The sequence below is a fragment of the Archocentrus centrarchus genome, chromosome 24 (assembly GCF_007364275.1).
Source record: "Archocentrus centrarchus isolate MPI-CPG fArcCen1 chromosome 24, fArcCen1, whole genome shotgun sequence".
NCBI classification, from domain to species: domain Eukaryota; kingdom Metazoa; phylum Chordata; class Actinopteri; order Cichliformes; family Cichlidae; genus Archocentrus; species Archocentrus centrarchus.
This window is the reverse complement of record NC_044369.1, coordinates 18,477,940-18,496,089: the sequence shown is the minus strand read 5'-3', so window position 1 is coordinate 18,496,089 and position 18,150 is coordinate 18,477,940. Positions and strand designations below refer to the sequence as shown.

Genomic DNA, 18,150 nt, shown 5'->3' with positions numbered 1-18,150 from the left:
CTAAGAAAAATATTGCATGTGGAAAGTGTAAGCCTTAATCATCAATCACTGTCATCACTGTAGAGTTGCATCTGATATGACTCTGATGGGTTCCTATCTTGACTGTAATTCATTTAGTCTTCTTGTGACTATATAAAAAGCCTTTTTACTACATTTTTACTCTGTTTCACTGAACGTGAAAAGCAGTGACTGCTTACAGAAGTAGATGATAATTTAGTGGAAGTGGTTCACGGCTGTTGAAAACCCTGAATATTTCAGCCTTTGCATTTTCAGAGATCCATCAAAAGCAAATGCAGATGTGAAGAATGCTTTTATGACCCTCATCCCCTAAAACCTGAAGCAAGTCAACAATTGCTACAAGGTTGCTGGACTGAATCAATACTTAAACACTTGAATGAACACTTTCTCATCCTTATCATGCATTACTTTTGTAAAATACTATGATGCTGAATATTTGTTGTGTGAGAAGACTTGTCTGGCACCAATTGATATATCATTTTATTTATATACTTATATATCTGCCCTGGTAAAGCACATTAATACAGACCTTTTATTTCAGGTAACATGACTGCAAATATTCAATTCTTAACCAATTTTGGGTTTTTTCTATTTAAATTAATAATGTAAAAGTAACATAAAATCTATACAGTACTTCCGCTTAATGTTTCACTGTGTTCTTTAATAAATTGGTCAGTTTTTTAATGGTTTCTGCCTTAGATGCTAAAATCATGTGTATTCATGCCGAAGGAGGATTTTTGTTAAAAATGAAGCGGGCCCCTTATTTGCATATGTTTACTGACACTTTGATTGCAGTTTCCTTCTTTAACACCTAGTCTATATGAAGCTACAAAAGGTCTCTATAGAAAGCAAGGGCTTAATGCCGACAGATTGCTCTGCACTCAAGTTTTGACCTAGAAGAACAAAAAGTCAAATGAAAATGGGCCTGTAGAGTCCTGGGAATATTTAATGGAGTGATCAGGCTTAAGTGTTACTGAATCATTTATCAGCAGCATATCTCCCACAAGAATGGCATCCCAGTCAGATATGGTATTGGTTTAATCCTGTTGTGGTGGTGATTTACATCTTCGGCATGTGGTATTCTTAACTGTGTAGTTGGCCTCCTTTGAAAAAACAGACCACTTTGAAGAAGCATAAAGTAATGGCTCAGTCACACTAGAGTAAAAATGGGATTGCAACATTGAATCTTTTTTTGCAACCACTTCCAATCGCAAGATGATTGCTCAGGTTGCCTGATGGGAAGCAAACTGTCATCATGGATTGACCGCAGTTACTCCCAGACAGATTGGTGGAGGTTTAATTGCTGTCTAGTTTATAAAAGCAGACAGATTTCCAACATGCTGCAATCAGTTGGAGTCAGTCTGCACCGATGAGGGCAATTCATCCATATAATATGGTACTCAACTCACCTGGTTGGCAACTGGTCGCCTTCCAGTTTTATTCCTATATTAAAGCAACATTGCTGAGCATCTTTTGCAGATATATCGCCATCCTACAGCAACTGCATCACAATTTATGGAGGAATTTCTGTTTCAAATCTAGTTTCAAATCAGAAATGTGTTTCTGGGTGAAGTCTGGCTGGACTTGCTAATTTATTACAGTTAATTGCTGTATTATCACAAACAAATTGCATTTAATTGCCCACTTGACTCCATTCAATTGCACACTGATAGCAGATTGACACCAGCTTATTGCTGTTTTCTGGACATCTTGATGCACCAAAATTGCTTTGAAAATGGCAACTTGGCTGTAAGTGGTTGCAGACTTTGCCCCCATCTTTGAAGCAGCCTTTTCAAATCCAACAAGGCCACAAGTTCTTTGCACACAGTTGCTATGAAGCATTGGTCATGTGTCGCTCTCCAACCACTGTTTTCCCTACAGTGATTAGCATTAATTGAAGCTTGGCAGTCAGTGGACTTTCCACCTACACAATCTATACCAAACATACACATATGCTCAAGCTAAACAAAGCCTGATTTTGGGATATGTTCTTATAATGTTCTGTATAATAATATGGCTTTCTCTGGATTTAAATTTGAAAATTCCACTGGGATGGTGTCAGAAGTTGAGCAAATACCAAAAACATTTAATGAGGTTAAATCTATGTATAAGGATATTATTATTAAATACTGATTTTGTAGGATAAAGAATTTTGCTTATGGGCTTTTTGGAGAACATTATATTCATAACAGTTATTAAAATGTAAAATATGAACAGTTAACTAACATAGTGCAAAATAAATACTTACCTGTCTCTTTGACATAAACCAAAAAAGGAATGCCAGTGAGGATACCTCACCTCTGCAGCTTGCAGGACTTTTTGAAGATATTTAGATTATGTTCTACAAAAAAGGAGAGTGCATAAAGCTGACATAGGCAGGTGGCAATTTAAAGTATGAACCATCAGTCTCTAGTCCAATCACCAGCACCACCCAGGCAGGCAGGGAGGGAGGAAACACACTGTCAAACTCAGGTACAGATAATGCATTGCCAGTTATGACTCCAGGTCATAACAAGAGGAGAGGCAGTTCTTCAAGCCTTGACACCAACTATACTCTAACATAGCTTCATAGCTTCATGTTCAAGTGGTATGTTTACAAACTGTAATAAATGTTATGCAGTACCTTTCAGGCACTTAGTAATTACCCCTAAACCTTCTCCGTGCCCTTGCATGTCTATGTTGCATTATACACTGCTTTTATGGTGAATGTTGACAATCCTGAATAAAATAGACAGAAGGCAGGCTTGTCAGTTAAAGGAAGGATACTTTTGTTGACAGTCCTTTGCTTACCTTTTATTCTTTGAGCACCTTTGAAATTTTTTTTGTAGGCTGTTGTTTGAAATACATTATATAGTTGACATGTCAAAGCTGACATGACGATCAAAGAGATTTCACTGTAAATTAAGTTAAAGACACATAAATCAAAGCTTTAACTTCTAAAATTCTTCTCACATTGGTGCTGTGATTTGCAATAATAGAGGCAATAATGGCAAATGTTTTTGTTTTAATTTTAGGTCTGCTGTTGTCAAAGATGACTGTCAGCAGAACTGATCTGATACCAAGCCGTCCGTCATCCATCCACTTTTGCTAAATTTGCTACTCCTCTCTCTCGGTCATTTATATTTTTGACTTTAGACTTTTGGATTTTTGACTTTAATTAATTCATTTTTTTGATTACTTTTTTTATTTTTTTGAGAAATGCTATACATTTTTTACCTTTACCCTACTCCTCCCTTATTCCAACTCTTTTCATTAGGCAAAGGTCTACAGAATGTTCCAGACAGATTTTAAATTTTTGACTATTTTTTTTAAATAAATTTTTTGAAATATTCAGGAAATATTGTACATGGAATCCGGTCTTTAAGTGATGACGTAGAATTCCATTTCCGGGTCCAAACTATCCTGTGTTCAATACTCAGTAATGCTGTGTCACTCGTTGTTTTGACCGATCTGAATGTAATAGTGAACAGTGACTGGGCTGCCATTGCTGTCCATTTATGGGCATCTGGACCCAGAAGTGACGTCGGACTTAAAGACCGGATTGCTTAATGTCCATTGCTCCTTCTTCCTTATTTATTTGACCAGTAATTCTGAAACTTAGTATGAGTGTTCACTGGACAAATTTTTACAAATTTTTGACATTTGTTAAAAATAAAAAAGTACAGTTTCCAATATATCGCATGCTGTACAAGTAAAATATTTGATAGCTTTATAGGCAAACAGTTCTCTTGTTTTTCGTTGTAGGGTATATGTTTGAAAAATGAAAGCTAGTATTTTTACTATTTGCTGTTAGGATTTAAAGTTGATTCAAACAGTATAAGCCTTTTTAAATATTGCATTAGTTTTATGCATACTGAATCAAGCAGTTTTGTTTTCTTAAACAATATCAAGCTATTATAGATTTGTCCAGTTCATTTTAAAGCACACCATAAACTATAAAATAAAATCTAATGAATACTTGTGGTGTAAAATTAAAATTTCTAAAACTACCGTTTGGGCTAATTTCATGGGATTATTATGTTTACCCCTGAAGAATTATTGTTTGGGGGGATAATCATTCTAAAATTATCTACAGTATTACCTTCAAGTGTGTTGAAAGCCATTCATATTTAAAGGACTACAGTAGAGCTCTTTGATGCTGGAATTTTTATTTAGTGAGAGCTTATACCTTAAGGAAAGCCTGTGACATATGGTGAAAACTGTTCCACAGGAGTTTATTGAAGTTTGTTTCTTGGCATTCAGCGGATTGTTTTTGATTGTGTGTGTACACCTGCGTGCCTGTTTGTGTGGTCCTTATTGTGTTTTTGTGTGCATCTCCCCATTAATGGAGTGAAGGCAGACTCATACAAGTGACTCTCAGGAGGAATAGGTGACTCCACTTTCATCTATCTACCCTCTTAAGCAGACTCACATACATATAGTTTCAATTTCTGAAATGTAAACATCATCTGGACTTTATACTGCATCTCCATTTCTATCCTCTGAATAGTATGTGTTTTTGCCCATGTGTTTTCTGACATTTCTGTGCTTTGCTATTGATGTGGTCCTATCTCACTATATCTCACTCTCACACACACACTGGGACTCTTCTTTTTTTCTCACTTTTTATAATATATGCAGATAGCAGGGTTAGACTGCATTGCAGTTTTTCAGTCTGTAAAGCGAGACCCTTTTGGACTACACAAGCTGTTTCGGGCAAACTACAACCAACTCTGATTATTGTTAGTGCAGGCAGTCTTTTTCAGCTTCAAGAAAATTTACAAGGTATGACATTTTAGTCAATCTTTCTAACATATATACTGTAACACTGTGTAAGCTTTTAAGAACTGAGGAGGAGACTGCTGTAGATTTGAAAGGAAAATGTTTTATCTGACTTGCTTAAAACAGGAATTTTACCCCTCAGCAGTACAGGCTCTGTGAACTCCTCTGTATACCAAAGTTTTCTAGAGGTCATCTGTCCAATAGCTAAAGCTTTCCCCCAATTGGGTCATGCAACAGGACATTTAGCCCAAGCACAGCAGCAAATCTACAGCAAAATGGCTAAAAAAAACCCCAAAAGAATCAAAGTGTTGCAGTGGCCCAAAGTCCAGACCTCAACCTGGTTGAAATGCTGTGGTGGGATCTTAATACAGCTGTGCATAAACAAATGGCCACAAACCTCAATGAACTGAAGCAGTATTGTAAAGAAGAGTGTGCCAAAATTCATCCACAGTGATGCAAGACAAAGCCATACAACAAAGGATTGCTTCAAGGTATTGTAGCTAAAGTTCTACAAAGGTGCGCTTACTTTTTCACAGAAGTGCATTTAGCTTACAAATCACACTGAAGACATCCAAAAATAATTTCAGATTTTTATTGGAAAGACCACAAAACAGTTTTCCATTGTCTAGTGTAATTCAATGTTAAATGAGTTCAGGCCCATAGAAGGCCACAGCACTCCTAGATATTTTTTTATATATGTTTTTTTTCTGTGCATGGTAGTTATTTAACATATTTGTATTCACTTCTGCCTCTCTGGGATGCTTGGATGTTTTTTTTTTTTGGTCCCAGCTTGAACACTTCTTTTTTTTTTAAAAAAAAAGATTTAGAAATTCTCAGTTTCAGCATTTGTGTTCTCTCTTTTTTTTCTGTTTCCAATTAAATATAGTCTCTGAATGGTCATTCTATTTTGTTTTGATTTATTTGTTCCACAGAGTCCTAAGTGTTTTTAGTAAACATGGTTGTACAAAGTGTTTCCTTGTCTTAAAACTTCACAACAAACTTTAGTAGTTGGAAAATTCCCTGTTTACAGTGTCACATTGCACATACACACATAAGCAGCTGCAGTTTTCCACCCTGTCCTTTGCTGAAAAGGCTGAGAGAGAGCAATAAAGCAGCTGCTGGTAACTACTCATTCTCATGTTTTATTTACTTCTTCTGCCTCACCTTGTCTACTTTCTTCAGTCCCAAGCTTTTTTCTTGCTTTCTATGTTCATGTGTATCTTTTTGTTAAAACCACGGCTACTTCCAGTGACAGTGGGTGAGCATTTAGCATGCAGCTGGCATAATTTAACAGCAATGTTTCCTGTGCAAGCAGAAAAGAATTGATTTTATACTTAAAATTACATGCAATTTGAATTTTCACTGTGTTCAACCATTTCTCTCTGTTGCATTGGTATTATGGCATTTCATATTGTTTGTTGACCTCCAGTATGAGCGTTTGTAACTGGGTTGTAACAACTCTGGTGTTTAATAGAAAATATACGTGCACAATAGACACATCAGATCTCAACGGGGAAAAAAGATCATGCTGGATATCTGGACTGGGTAATGTGTATGTCAGGGACATCCCTAAAATCAAAGTAAAAAAATAATGTGGCAGGTCCATTTAGCCAAAACTTTATTGCAGCAAATCAAAACGGTACTCAGTAGTACATCGGAACATGCTCCCATCCTGGGGGATTCGACCAGGGCATCACTGAGCTCCTGGACAGTCTGAGGGGCAATGCGGTGTTGTCGGATGAACTGAAGCCACCAGTAGTAGTAGTAGTAATAGTAATTGAGTTTACAAATACAACATGGCATTTATAACATTCATGTTGTTGCTGTCCATTTTTTTGTGCTGTAGATTTCTAAATTACTAAAGCTTTTTGAAGCGCTGTTGGTTAAAACTGCTGTTTTTAGCTCATTTGTTTTATTTTCACACATTAGAAAAATATTACACGGTGGATATGGTATAGTGTTTTTTATTTTTGTTGGTTTTGTTTTACCCTAATAACCTTAATATCTTGCTTGGCTTTGAAAACAAACCGTGGTTTCAACATGAGTAAGGTAGTTCTATGAACACAGTAATGATTCCCACTTACGTGACAGCAAACAAACACAAGGTTGCGGCTATTCCCTATGTTTTTCCTTAATCACATTAATAAAGCATTAATAAAGCCATACACACCACTTAGGCATGTGGAAAAATCAACAGCTGACCTGCAGTTGCTAAGCTGTGATTGGATCTCGTTTTGAGAAGAGCTTAAAAATAGTTACTTTACAAATGTGGTTATCCATACAGGAGAGGAGTGGTTGGTAATAATGCTTTTAAAAAATAAAAAAAAAAGCGTTGTTGGAAAGTATGAATTGGGTGTCTGGGGATTCGCAGCCTTGTACCTTTGTATGCCCAGAGGAGATTAACTGATTCCACCACTGGGAATGACACAGATCCACACGCCTTCTCACACGTTCAAAACTCACAATTTCTGCTATTTTTACTTGGCAAGTAGTTTTGTAATGTTTGATCAAAATCTTTGTTGGAATAGTATATTCTGGGTGTGGCTGTGCACTCGACTTAGCTGAACACAAATATAAATATGTGATACTGTATATAGTATCTAAAGGATGTCTTTGTCAGCTTTGGGAGCATTTTAATGGAGATTTGTGGAGACATACATGGACTTTTGAATTAACCTTTCTGTAGGTTGTGGTGTGTGTGTGTGTGTGTGTGTGACCCCTCACTTTAATCAGTCATTAGCAGATTTCATGCATCAACTGAGTCATGACGCAAGGTCAAACCAAATTTAGAACAAACTTTAAGATATAAACTTCTAGAGATGAAGTGCAGTGTGCTGCTTGTAAATGGCCTGTTTTTATAAAATGTAATACTTATAAATATGAAAATATCTGACATGTTTTCTAAACAACTTAAGATCAGAGGAGTGTACAACAAAGCAAATTTAATGTGTTAACAATGTATGTTGAGCTTGAAGTCAGAGATTTCTGTGTCATGATGGTGGCTCTCTTTTTACCTTGCTAAATCACCATGGTAACTTGTGCTGAGCAGACCTTGTCTAGAGCAGGTTATGTTCAGAAATTGTGTTTAAATCAGGTGTAAGAACCACACATTCAGCGACTCTTTGAAATTTTTGTTATCCTCAAAGTGTGATTTAGATTTTCTACTGGAGGAATGCATTTTATTCTTGCAACATGCTGAGCTGTACCTGAAGGAGCCCTGCTGAAATGTGCACAATTTGAATTCATTTGGTGATGCAGAAAATACATTAACGTGTTTTAATATTTGTCCGAATCTGCTGCCAGGTCTGTTTTCACACTGATGGAATTATAGCTAATAGAACAGAAATGGGAAAACTTTACAATGCCGTCACCTCTTTTTTTCATTTATCTTTTAGTTAGTAAAAATGCATATAAAAGCAATTAAAGTGATGAAAGAAATTTCATGCAGGCAAGCCATTTAAAAAAATCATTATGACATAGACTTGAATATTACAGAGATACCTGTGGTTAAAGTACTTTATTTTCAACACACCTGCTTAATGAATGTTTCCAGGCATTATAGTTTTTTTTTTGTTTTTTTGTTTTTTGGTGCAATTCTTTTGACACATAAATATACATAAAAATGGGATCGAGGACAAGGATCCTTACAGCTTCGCTGCTTGGAACACTAATAATAATGGGAAGAATAATCAGAGCAAAGACAATAGGGCTCCGGCACTTTGCTGCTTATAGAGTCTTAATTATCTCATACTGTATTGCCTTGCTGTCTAAAAGCATCAATAAAAAAGGTGGGAAGAAGTAGAACTCCAACTGAAAGTCTCTGACAGTGTAATAGCTGGTAAAAAAAGAAGTAAATACATTAGACTAAAATATTTTTTTAAACCTTAAAGAGATGCAGAGAGCGTTTTGCACAAAGTGCTGATATGCAGTATATTTAAATTGGTATTTTGATTGAGAGGCCGTGTATCCATTTATCAGTGCTTCTCTTGTAAATTTCATTGCATCTGCTAACAGTTTAATTCCCCCTCCCTCTTCCTTTTGCCCTCCTGCACTCTGTTCATTGTACAACGCCACAGAGGAAATGTTGGTTTTAATCACTAGGCATAATTAATTGACATCCTTCCTTGTTAAGAAAATAAAAGCCTCACAGCCACAAAGTAATTGACAGTGAGTTAATTTGGGGGCAACTGTAGTTGAGTTTTGATGTGTGTGAATAGGCAAGTGCAACAATGCTATATATAGACTTTTGTATGTGAAAGAGTTCCTATTTGGATGCATCTGTGTGCAGTCACCATTTATCATTTTTCAATTCCAGGGGGAACATATAATCAGAATATTATCAGGGAATCCCAAGGTCTTGCATACCCTTGGATTTTCATAGATAATGAATAAATGTGTCCATAAAACTTTAAAAAGGCATCAATATTTAGAAAGTATTCAGTATTCATAATGCATTAAAGCGGTAATAATGATGAACAATCTCTGGCTTGCAGTTTACATTTAGTGATGGATTTGGGAGCTTAGATTGCAGGGGGGGGCTTTTTACAGATAGTTAAGATTCCATTTCTGTTTCCCAAGCGACCTCCATTTCCAGAGGGTCTGGAGCTTAAGCTTTACTCATTTATTGCTCCATCCTCCATCATAAGGCAATTGACTACAACAGTAGGCATGTATCTGTTATGCTGCCAGTGACTTGGAGCATGAATTAGAGATTTATAACATGTCTCAGAGCAGCCATGTTTACATGTCAGCACTTTTGCTACTACTAGCTGTGGATAAATCTTCAAGAAAGCTGTTTATAACAGCATCATGAATTGTCTTTAAGTTGCAGTGAAAAAGGTTTCTGCATCATTTTTAGATTGATTTTTCCGTTATAATGTATTTTAGAATTCTTTGGGTTTCATTGTTATGGGACCACTTGAGCAAGATGTTGACCAATACATGAGTGGTATCTGTACTGTATGTATGGTTTTAGAGGTCCAGTAACAAAAACTCTTGGGTTAGACTGTTTAGACCGTTATACAAATGAAATATCGCTAAGAATTGAATGCAGATCCAGCTGGATAAATGCGAGCGCTCCACCAAGGCTGAAACTGTTTCATGAGTCTAGCTTGCGCGCGCGTGTGTGTGTGTTTGTGTGTGTGACACATCCTGTCTTGCAGCAGCCATGCTTTGGCAGGTCATAGTTTTCCCCTCAGAAATCAGCTGCTCTCTGAACTGTTAAATCACACTAGAAGCCAACCTTTGAGAAGAAAATTAATTACTTTCCCTCCACTCTCCCCCTCCTCCTCCTCCTACTCTTCTCATTTCTTCCATATTATCCCTCCTTCATTCCTTTTCATTCTCTTTTCTCACATTCTTCCCCCTCAATCGTTTTTTTTTTTTTTTTGAATAAAGTTGGCCACAGATGACATTTTTGTAAAATGACAATGAAATGTGTCATTAGTCTTAAAGCCTTATTCTTTCCATTCATCGCCTTTAAAGCTTTGAAGGGTTTGATGGAGCTCCAGATTGACTGCGTGTGACTGTGCAGTTCATTGGGATCTTGCTTTGGCAGGAATATCTTGCCCACAATCTTTAGTGCAGTCATTACGGTGTCAAGTTTGTTGAGAGCTTTCGTAATTTGAAATCAATGAAAGGTGCTCTCTCATTTTTGTGTATGGTGTGTAGTGGAAATAGCCAGCATAACTGATGACTGAAAATGAGCAATACACATGGAGCAGAATTTAAAAGAAATGGATGTGCTTGATGTTTAGTGGCCTGGGTAAAGCTTACAATCAATGTCCTCACAGCCACCATTTTGTTTTCATTCCAAATTGATTTGCCTCCCTCACAACCTGGTTTCTCTTTACCTTTTTCTCAGGTCCAGATAGAGGATGTGGAGAATGAAGAAAAACGATACAACCTTTTCCAGGAGCTGTTGGAAGCGGCACAGAAGTGGGAGGACTTTCAGTTGCTCATTTTTCTCCTACAAGCATGGCCACCTATGATGAAAGAAGAAGTGTAAGACAAACATTCATCTTATTTCTTGAACCCTTTTCAAGAGTTAGATGAGAATATTGTGATCCTGAAACAAGCAAGAGGTGGAGAGAGGTGTCATGACTTCCTTAAAGACAAATTGTGAGTAGAGAAAAAGAAAAAAGTCAAGTTGACACATTATGTGTAAAAACAACTGTGGGGTATTCAGGGATTATGTGCTAAAACCTTACCTCTGACAGGCTAGCTGTATATATTAACAGGAAACTGTGTAAGCTATGCTACTGGCTGCCATCTCACGTTCAGTGGACTGGTGAGAGAGGAATTAACTTTCAGCAAGAAAAGAAAAATGCAAATATCCCAAAAATATCAAACTATTCTTTGAGCCCCTCTGCTATAGTCATTACATAATAGTTGTCTGATACATCATACTGACATAAAGTATTGTGCAAAAGACGTCACTCACCCCTAATTTCTTCACATTTTGCTTCCAAGGAAGCAGACTGTCTGGTAATTTTTTTTTCCCAAAGGTTCTCTTTGGACATCAGCTGCTTTTTCACTTACTGACAGCACTGACCTATCAATCACACAAGGGATGAAAAGACAACTCATGTTATGTCTGTGCTCATAACAAAATACATAATTTATGTGTTTAGTTGAAGCTATAAAAAAAAATGCAAAAAATGACACAGTCTAACAGGCATGAAATAGTATTTTTGCACCAACAGGGTGATCTCTAAAGAGCTATTAACTGAGAACTTGGCATATCTTGGCATGGTGTGGCGTGTGCCCTTAAAAAAACTGAGAAAAATGAACAAGTGGAGGGAGAAAAAGTTGAGCTGTGCTAAATTACACAAGAACTGGACTGAAAATCAGCATCAGCGGGTCTTATGGAGCGATAATTCCAAATGTGAATTTTTTTTGTTTCAGCTCGTCAGTAGTGTTGGGAGTCTGATCAAAATTGATGGAATTACGAATGCAGAAAAAAGTATTATTAGTTCAGCAGCAGATGCAGTATCATCTGATTGACAACTTCATTTTTCAGCATGACAGTCGTCTCAAATGCACTGCCACTGCAGTAAAAGTATACCTGGATAGGAAAACACACAGAGTGGAAACACTATCAGTCATGGATTGACTTCCCCAGAGCCCAGACTTCAACATTACTGAAGCAGTGTGGGATCATCTTGACCCACACTGCTCTCAATTTCCTAGCAAAATATGAAGAAACAAGAGGTGGGTCAAGACTTTTGCACAGTACTGTGTAAGAGTGTTTGCTTGTTTTTTTTTGTTTTTTTTTTATGTGCCCAAAAGTAGACAGATACTACACCAACAGGAATATCCCATAATGCAATGCATTAGTGTAGCACATAATGTTGCTGGGTCGAGGTCAAAGCAACTGGGATCCAACTTCAGTAACACTTCAGTTAAAGCGTTTTCTTTGTCAATTTGTTAATCGTTATTTGCTTCATCTTAAATAGGGTTGAGTTACCATAGTAACATGCCTCCAAAAAGCAGTAGTGCAGTCATCGTATGGTGACAGTAAATAGAATCATGTATGGGATTTCAGACAGTGTTAATTTACTCACGCCGTCATGTTACAGCCCATTGTTCACCTCATTATACACACATTTACTGGAGTAACAAACTCACACATATAAATATTTTATTGTCTGGTGTTTGGTGATAGTAATTAAAATATACTGTTGTCGCTGATTGTGTGCAGAATACCATCAGTGTAGTCTCTCCTTTTTTTTTTTTTGTAGCCTCTAACTGTGTTGGTGCCCTCTCAGCATCTTCAGTGAATTTTAAGTTAGAAGTATAAGTGCTATTTCACTGCTTTGGGTCAAAGAAACCTCTTAAAATAAGCGATTCTGTACGTTTTGTTGCTTCACAAACACCCATCGACACTTTTTAAAATTTAGTTTCTATATTAGATTTGTTGCTTTGGGGGACAGGGATGCGTGAAGACAAAGCCATTTTAATGGGCAACTTCTGTGCACTGTGTTTGCATTTCACTAAGAGCTGGAATTGAAAATTGTGTCTTTTTATCTCCCAGATGCTGTGTACATAGACTTTTAGACTTGGAAATCACAGAGCCTCAGGCTCTGGGCTTCTTGCACCAGCTGATGTCTTATGAGCCACAGTAAGGGTTGGCCGTATTATCGATAAACCCTAATGATGTGATTGCTCTTCTCCTGCACCATTGTTCTCAATTAAAAGCGAGCCTTTCTCTGAGGATCACAGAGACAAACAGGTTAATGCTGCTTGGTTTATCCTTTCAGCTCAATCAAAGCAGACTCTGTTTCAGTTTGTTTTGATCAGCAGTTTAAAGTAGGGTTCTTCTCCAGTAGTTGTAAGAAACTCATGAGGAATTGAACCTTTATATGCGTGTGTGTAGGATCAGTCAACTGTGCCTTCACAACTATTCAAAAGTGCAAAAAATTAATACAGAAACCTCAGAGAAAAGCTTCCAGGATCAGGCATTCAGCAATGGCTTTACTGTGAACTACTGTATGTCAGTGAGGAATGGGCAATACAGCTTCAAAATTATATTGTGATTTTCAAGGAAATTTGTGATAATGACATTTATGATCATATAGAGCATGTTTAGTGCAAACAAAACAAAGGGCAATCTCTATCCTCCTCCTCCTCCTATGAGTTACTGTCATTGGTGACAGACTAAGTAATTCAAAGTCTGAATCTATTTCCAGCAAGAGCAGCAGCAATATATTGCAATACTATAAACACAATACTAGTGACACAGCAATATATATGGTGACACAGCGTAAGTCAAATGTTAGCACAAATGAAGCCTAGCCTAGTTTTTATCCTGGAAATTGGAAGTAAAAGTATAACATAATTGCTTGATTCTTTAGTTTAGCTTTATCTTGAATTGAGCTTTTTTTACCAGCTGCTTAAAGCCTTCCTTTTCTCAGTGTAACTGCATCAGCAATTTCCATTCAGCATTTGCTCTTCCTATCATGTGGAATGAGACTGGTGAGTGCTAGCTGCATTCCATATGATAGGAATTGTTTTCACCTTCAGCAGCAGCAGTATATTGCACAAGTATTGCATAAGTATTCTGCTTTGTTGGAGGTTGTTGAAAGAGTCACTGGAGGTCAGGTCTGGGCGTGTCTTGTTGTCGGCCCTGCTAAGGAATGTAAACACATGGCAAAGCTGTATCATTAACATGGCAATATGACACTTTTTTTTTTTTTTTAAATCATGCAAAAATGTATACTGGTATCATGGAGCCATGATATAATGACCAGCCCTAATGCTGGTCATTGTTCTCTTTAACCTTGGAAAGTGTCTTAAACTCCATTTGATGAAAATATTTCAGACACAAACAGTAAAAGCTTTCATTTCCGCCACAGCTGCAGAACTGTGGAAATTAGGCACGCGAGGCCATTGTTGTTCAAGATTGAACGGATTCAGTGAATGAATTCAGATGTTTGATGATTACGTGCTTATGCTCGATCGCATTAAAAACAAGCAGCAGGTTAACGGCGTGTTAACACATGCTTTCCGTTTTCATCTCTCTCTTTGTAGAGTAGGCAGTAAAGCACTGTTAGAAGAAATTTGCAGCTCTCATTCTCGTTGTCCGTCTGTTGACATTTGTGTTGTATGAATAAAGCTGTACAGTGACTTCGTTTGATCAGCCGCTGTCTTCCAGTACAGCAAAAGCTGACCTCACAGTTTCAATTTCTTCTGCTGAAGTGCAGGTAAAGCTTCTGATTTTCTCAAAAACGGTTTCTGGGAAAGATCTGAATGTGGAATGAGGCAATTAGACACAAACTACTAAAGAGCAGATTTAAAAAATGTTTTTTTTTATTCAGATCTTTTTTGTCAGTTTGAGTCATCTTCAAGCTCATGATGTCCATAAAGTACAACAAAGTAGAAAGTTGATTGCAGACGGGAAAACAAAACAAAACAAATGAGTGGGAGACAAATTTTCCAGTAAAAGAACACTTTCTTTGTTTTGTTTTGTTTGTTTAGCATTCTGGCAGTTTATCGAACAAAATGAAAATGATTATTCAACAGTCGATTTTTAATGGACACTAGAGACGTCATTAAATGTGTTGGGACTGATGTGAAAAGCCAACTCGCACATTCAGTAGAGAAGTGCTGGGAGAGATAGGATTAGGGTTTGTTCAGCACAGCTGCTTCAAGGTCACCCCCACTTTCAATGAAACTCCTCTGCTTTTGTGAGTCTTAACAGCTACAGTCGGACCGCTCGGGCAGTCAACTATAATCATTTGTTTTAACCGCAGACTGTTTTTGTTGCTGTCTTGTTGCATTTTATATTTAAATGTGAACATAATGTTGAGTATAGAGTCAGCTTGTGAATATGTCTTTTTTTGTTGTCTGTTTTTGGCATCCATACTTTGGTAATTTGCTGCAACATGAGTGAACAGCATCTACACTGTAATATACTCACTTCAAGACTGAAATTCTGGGCAGATCTACGTCTGCTCTGCATTTTTGGTGCAGTGACGGCTACACGTGGAGCTCATAATTTGGAACACAAAACTCAGAATAGCTTAACCTTCAAATGCCTCGTTTTAGATGCTGACGGCATGAGGACTTTATCTCTGTGCAGAACACATGGTTAACCTTAACTACTTGTCTGACTCAGCACTTAATCCTGGTTGAGATGGAAGTGTGTTATTGCGTGTGCGAGTCTGAGGATTTGCTTCAATAAGACCACAAGAGGCTGTTTTGCGAGCTATACTGAGTGTTGCATCTAAAAAGCTTTTCCTTTAGTCTGTCCGCATATACTGAGTCATGATTCAAAGCACGAATGGAGGCTGGATGTGACTCACACTGCACCCTTTGACAGATTTGGCGAGCACACAGACACTCAAAGTCGCATGCAGCAGTACCTCCCTGTCCCCTGGAAAAGCACAGGAAGCAGTAATATGCCAGCAGCACAAGCGGATTCTGTTTGTTCCCATGGCCGCATCATCCAAAGGTGAAGCAGCTTGTCTGGACAAGACGCCTTGGAAGTGGGATGGAGAGCTGCCTCTTCAGCTGACAGACAGACACAGGAGCCCTGCTGTTCTCCCTGCTGTCTCTTTATCACGCTCTGTCTCTTTATTTTGAAGGGCCTTTCCGTGCATGCAGAGATGCACACAGTCTTACCACACAGCCTGCTTCTGGCACGCTTGCTTAAGGAAACACTTAACAGTCAAATCTAACATCAAACTTAAGCCACTTTAGAGTTTCTGTTTTCCGTCATATCACCAAAGATTGGTCAGCATGTTTGGGAGAAAAAACAAAAAAAAAACATTATCATGAGATACAAAGCACACATTCATATCAGATTCCTCCTGATCTCCTCTTCCTTTGCTCTTCACTCAATATTTAATGCACTCCTTCTCATGTTAATCACATACACGACTTCCAGCAGTACAGGCATATCAACATGTATTTTTTAAGCACTTGAAGTGCCTCTACTTTTCTAACGAGCTCAAAAAAAATTTCGCCATACATTGTATTAATATTTACAGCCTCACCAGGACCGAGGAATGTGCTTTGATTCTCCTCGTGTAGCTTGATGCAGATATAATGAGGCTTTGGTTTTGCATTAGACTACAACCTCCACAGCCACTAAAATTAATTACAGTTGGCAGTTACAGAGGCATTAATCTGACTCCGTGCCATGCTAAGGGTAACACTAATAAAATTAATCACTGCAACAGGGTCAATGCATCAGTTATGGCATATTTAAGTGATAATGAGTTGTTCTGTGGTTTTTGATTTTCGTCTTCACCCTGTGACTGATATGTATTAATAAAGATCCATGAAGGTTGCAGTGGTGTTTGCTGGCCTTGATTGGAGGCACTCATTTGCGCTCAGGTCATCAGCAAAGGTCTTAAGAGCTTGTGTTGAGTGATGCCTGTCACTGCTGCTTGTCGTCACTGGATGTTCGCTCAGGACAGGGAAAATATAGCATGCAGGTGTTTAATATTAATGACGGGGATGCAGGTACTTACTTGGTATTAATTTGTTTATCTTTAGACTTCTTTATCACCCTGTTTGCTTTCTTGACAGCCTGAAATTTAAATGGAAGTTTATGTAGTTATTTTTGTCCTGCCTTTTTTGTACAGTATGGTGTATATCCAGTCATCATTTGCTGTAACTTGTTTGACAGTATTACCATTGGAATGGATGAATAGCATTACAGTAATTTTACACGGTGTTTTTGGTTTTCCCATATACTCTATTCCTGTCTGCTTTCCTTGCCATGAAGACAGTATCAAAGGCAGCTGTTTCCCTGTGTACCATTTACCAGTGCATTTCCTCTTTATGTCAATCAGAGAGGACGTAGAAGCTCAACATGACGCTACATACAAAGACACATATTTCTAAGCCTTTGTCTCTCTCTTATCTGCAGGGCAGAGTCAGAGCAGAACCCTTGGGTGGTGCTCACCTCAGCCTTACTGACCCGCTGCCAGGGACCAGAGGTCAAAATTGACCTGGGTCAGCAGGTTGTCACCATGGTGAGATCCCTCTATAACACCAAACACAAGCTCCCAGTGCAGGTAATCAGATAATACTCTGCTTTTTTTTGTTTGTTTGTTTGTGAATATATAGCATTTTCTGTGTTAGAGCAGTCTTGAAAGTGGGTTAGAATAGTAAATATTTATTTATTTTAACAAAATTAGCTACAAAACAGTAGTGGTGAAATAGAATTCAATACATTTACCCAACTACTGCATTAGAGTACACTTTTACTCACCTGTACCTCTGTGTAAAACGAAAACAACAACAGAAGGAAATTCATTTTTAATTCCAGCAGCACCTTTCACACCAGTTAAAACAAGGGCATGTTTACCACTGTGTTACATCATCTTTCCTTTTAATAACACCTACTGTAACAAGCATTTGGAAACTGAGGAGTCTAACTGCTGCAGTGTTGAAAGTAAACATTTTTCCTATTCTTGCTTGCTATGGGATTTCTCTTCCAAATAGTTCAGGCACCCTTTGTCATTTTTTTCCTCAGTGTGCAAGTGTGCCACATGTTCAGTGCTTGAAGGACCTGGATTGCAGGCAGGCCATTTTAGCACTTGCAGTTTTTTTCTTTTGTTTTTTTTTTAAATACATGGCTGCAGAAGAAGTATGGCATCATGTTGCTGAAGTAAGTAAGGTATTCTAGAGGACAGGATAGGTAGGCTCCTCCGACATTAATCCTCATCCTACTGACATATTTCACATATGTGGACTACTGACTGGGGACCCTAAGAATAATTTAGAGCAAATATAATAGCAAAATAAATAAACACACAACCAGCCAGTGTGTCCTGGATCGGCCCCGGGGCCTCTTTATATCCTCAAAACACCTCACCTAGGAGGCGCACAGGACGCATCCTTGTCAAATACCCAAGC

General features: G+C 37.8%; 1 protein-coding gene across 1 annotated transcript in view; it reads left to right on the top strand.

Moving 5' to 3' along the window:
* Positions 1-18,150, top strand: part of nbas (NBAS subunit of NRZ tethering complex) — a 213,334-nt gene that overhangs the window by 179,282 nt on the left and 15,902 nt on the right. The window contains exons 50-51 of the mRNA XM_030720998.1: positions 10,643-10,782; positions 17,159-17,306. Of these exons, the coding sequence (XP_030576858.1) occupies positions 10,643-10,782; positions 17,159-17,306 (288 nt within the window). The remainder of the gene's footprint in view (positions 1-10,642; positions 10,783-17,158; positions 17,307-18,150) is intronic.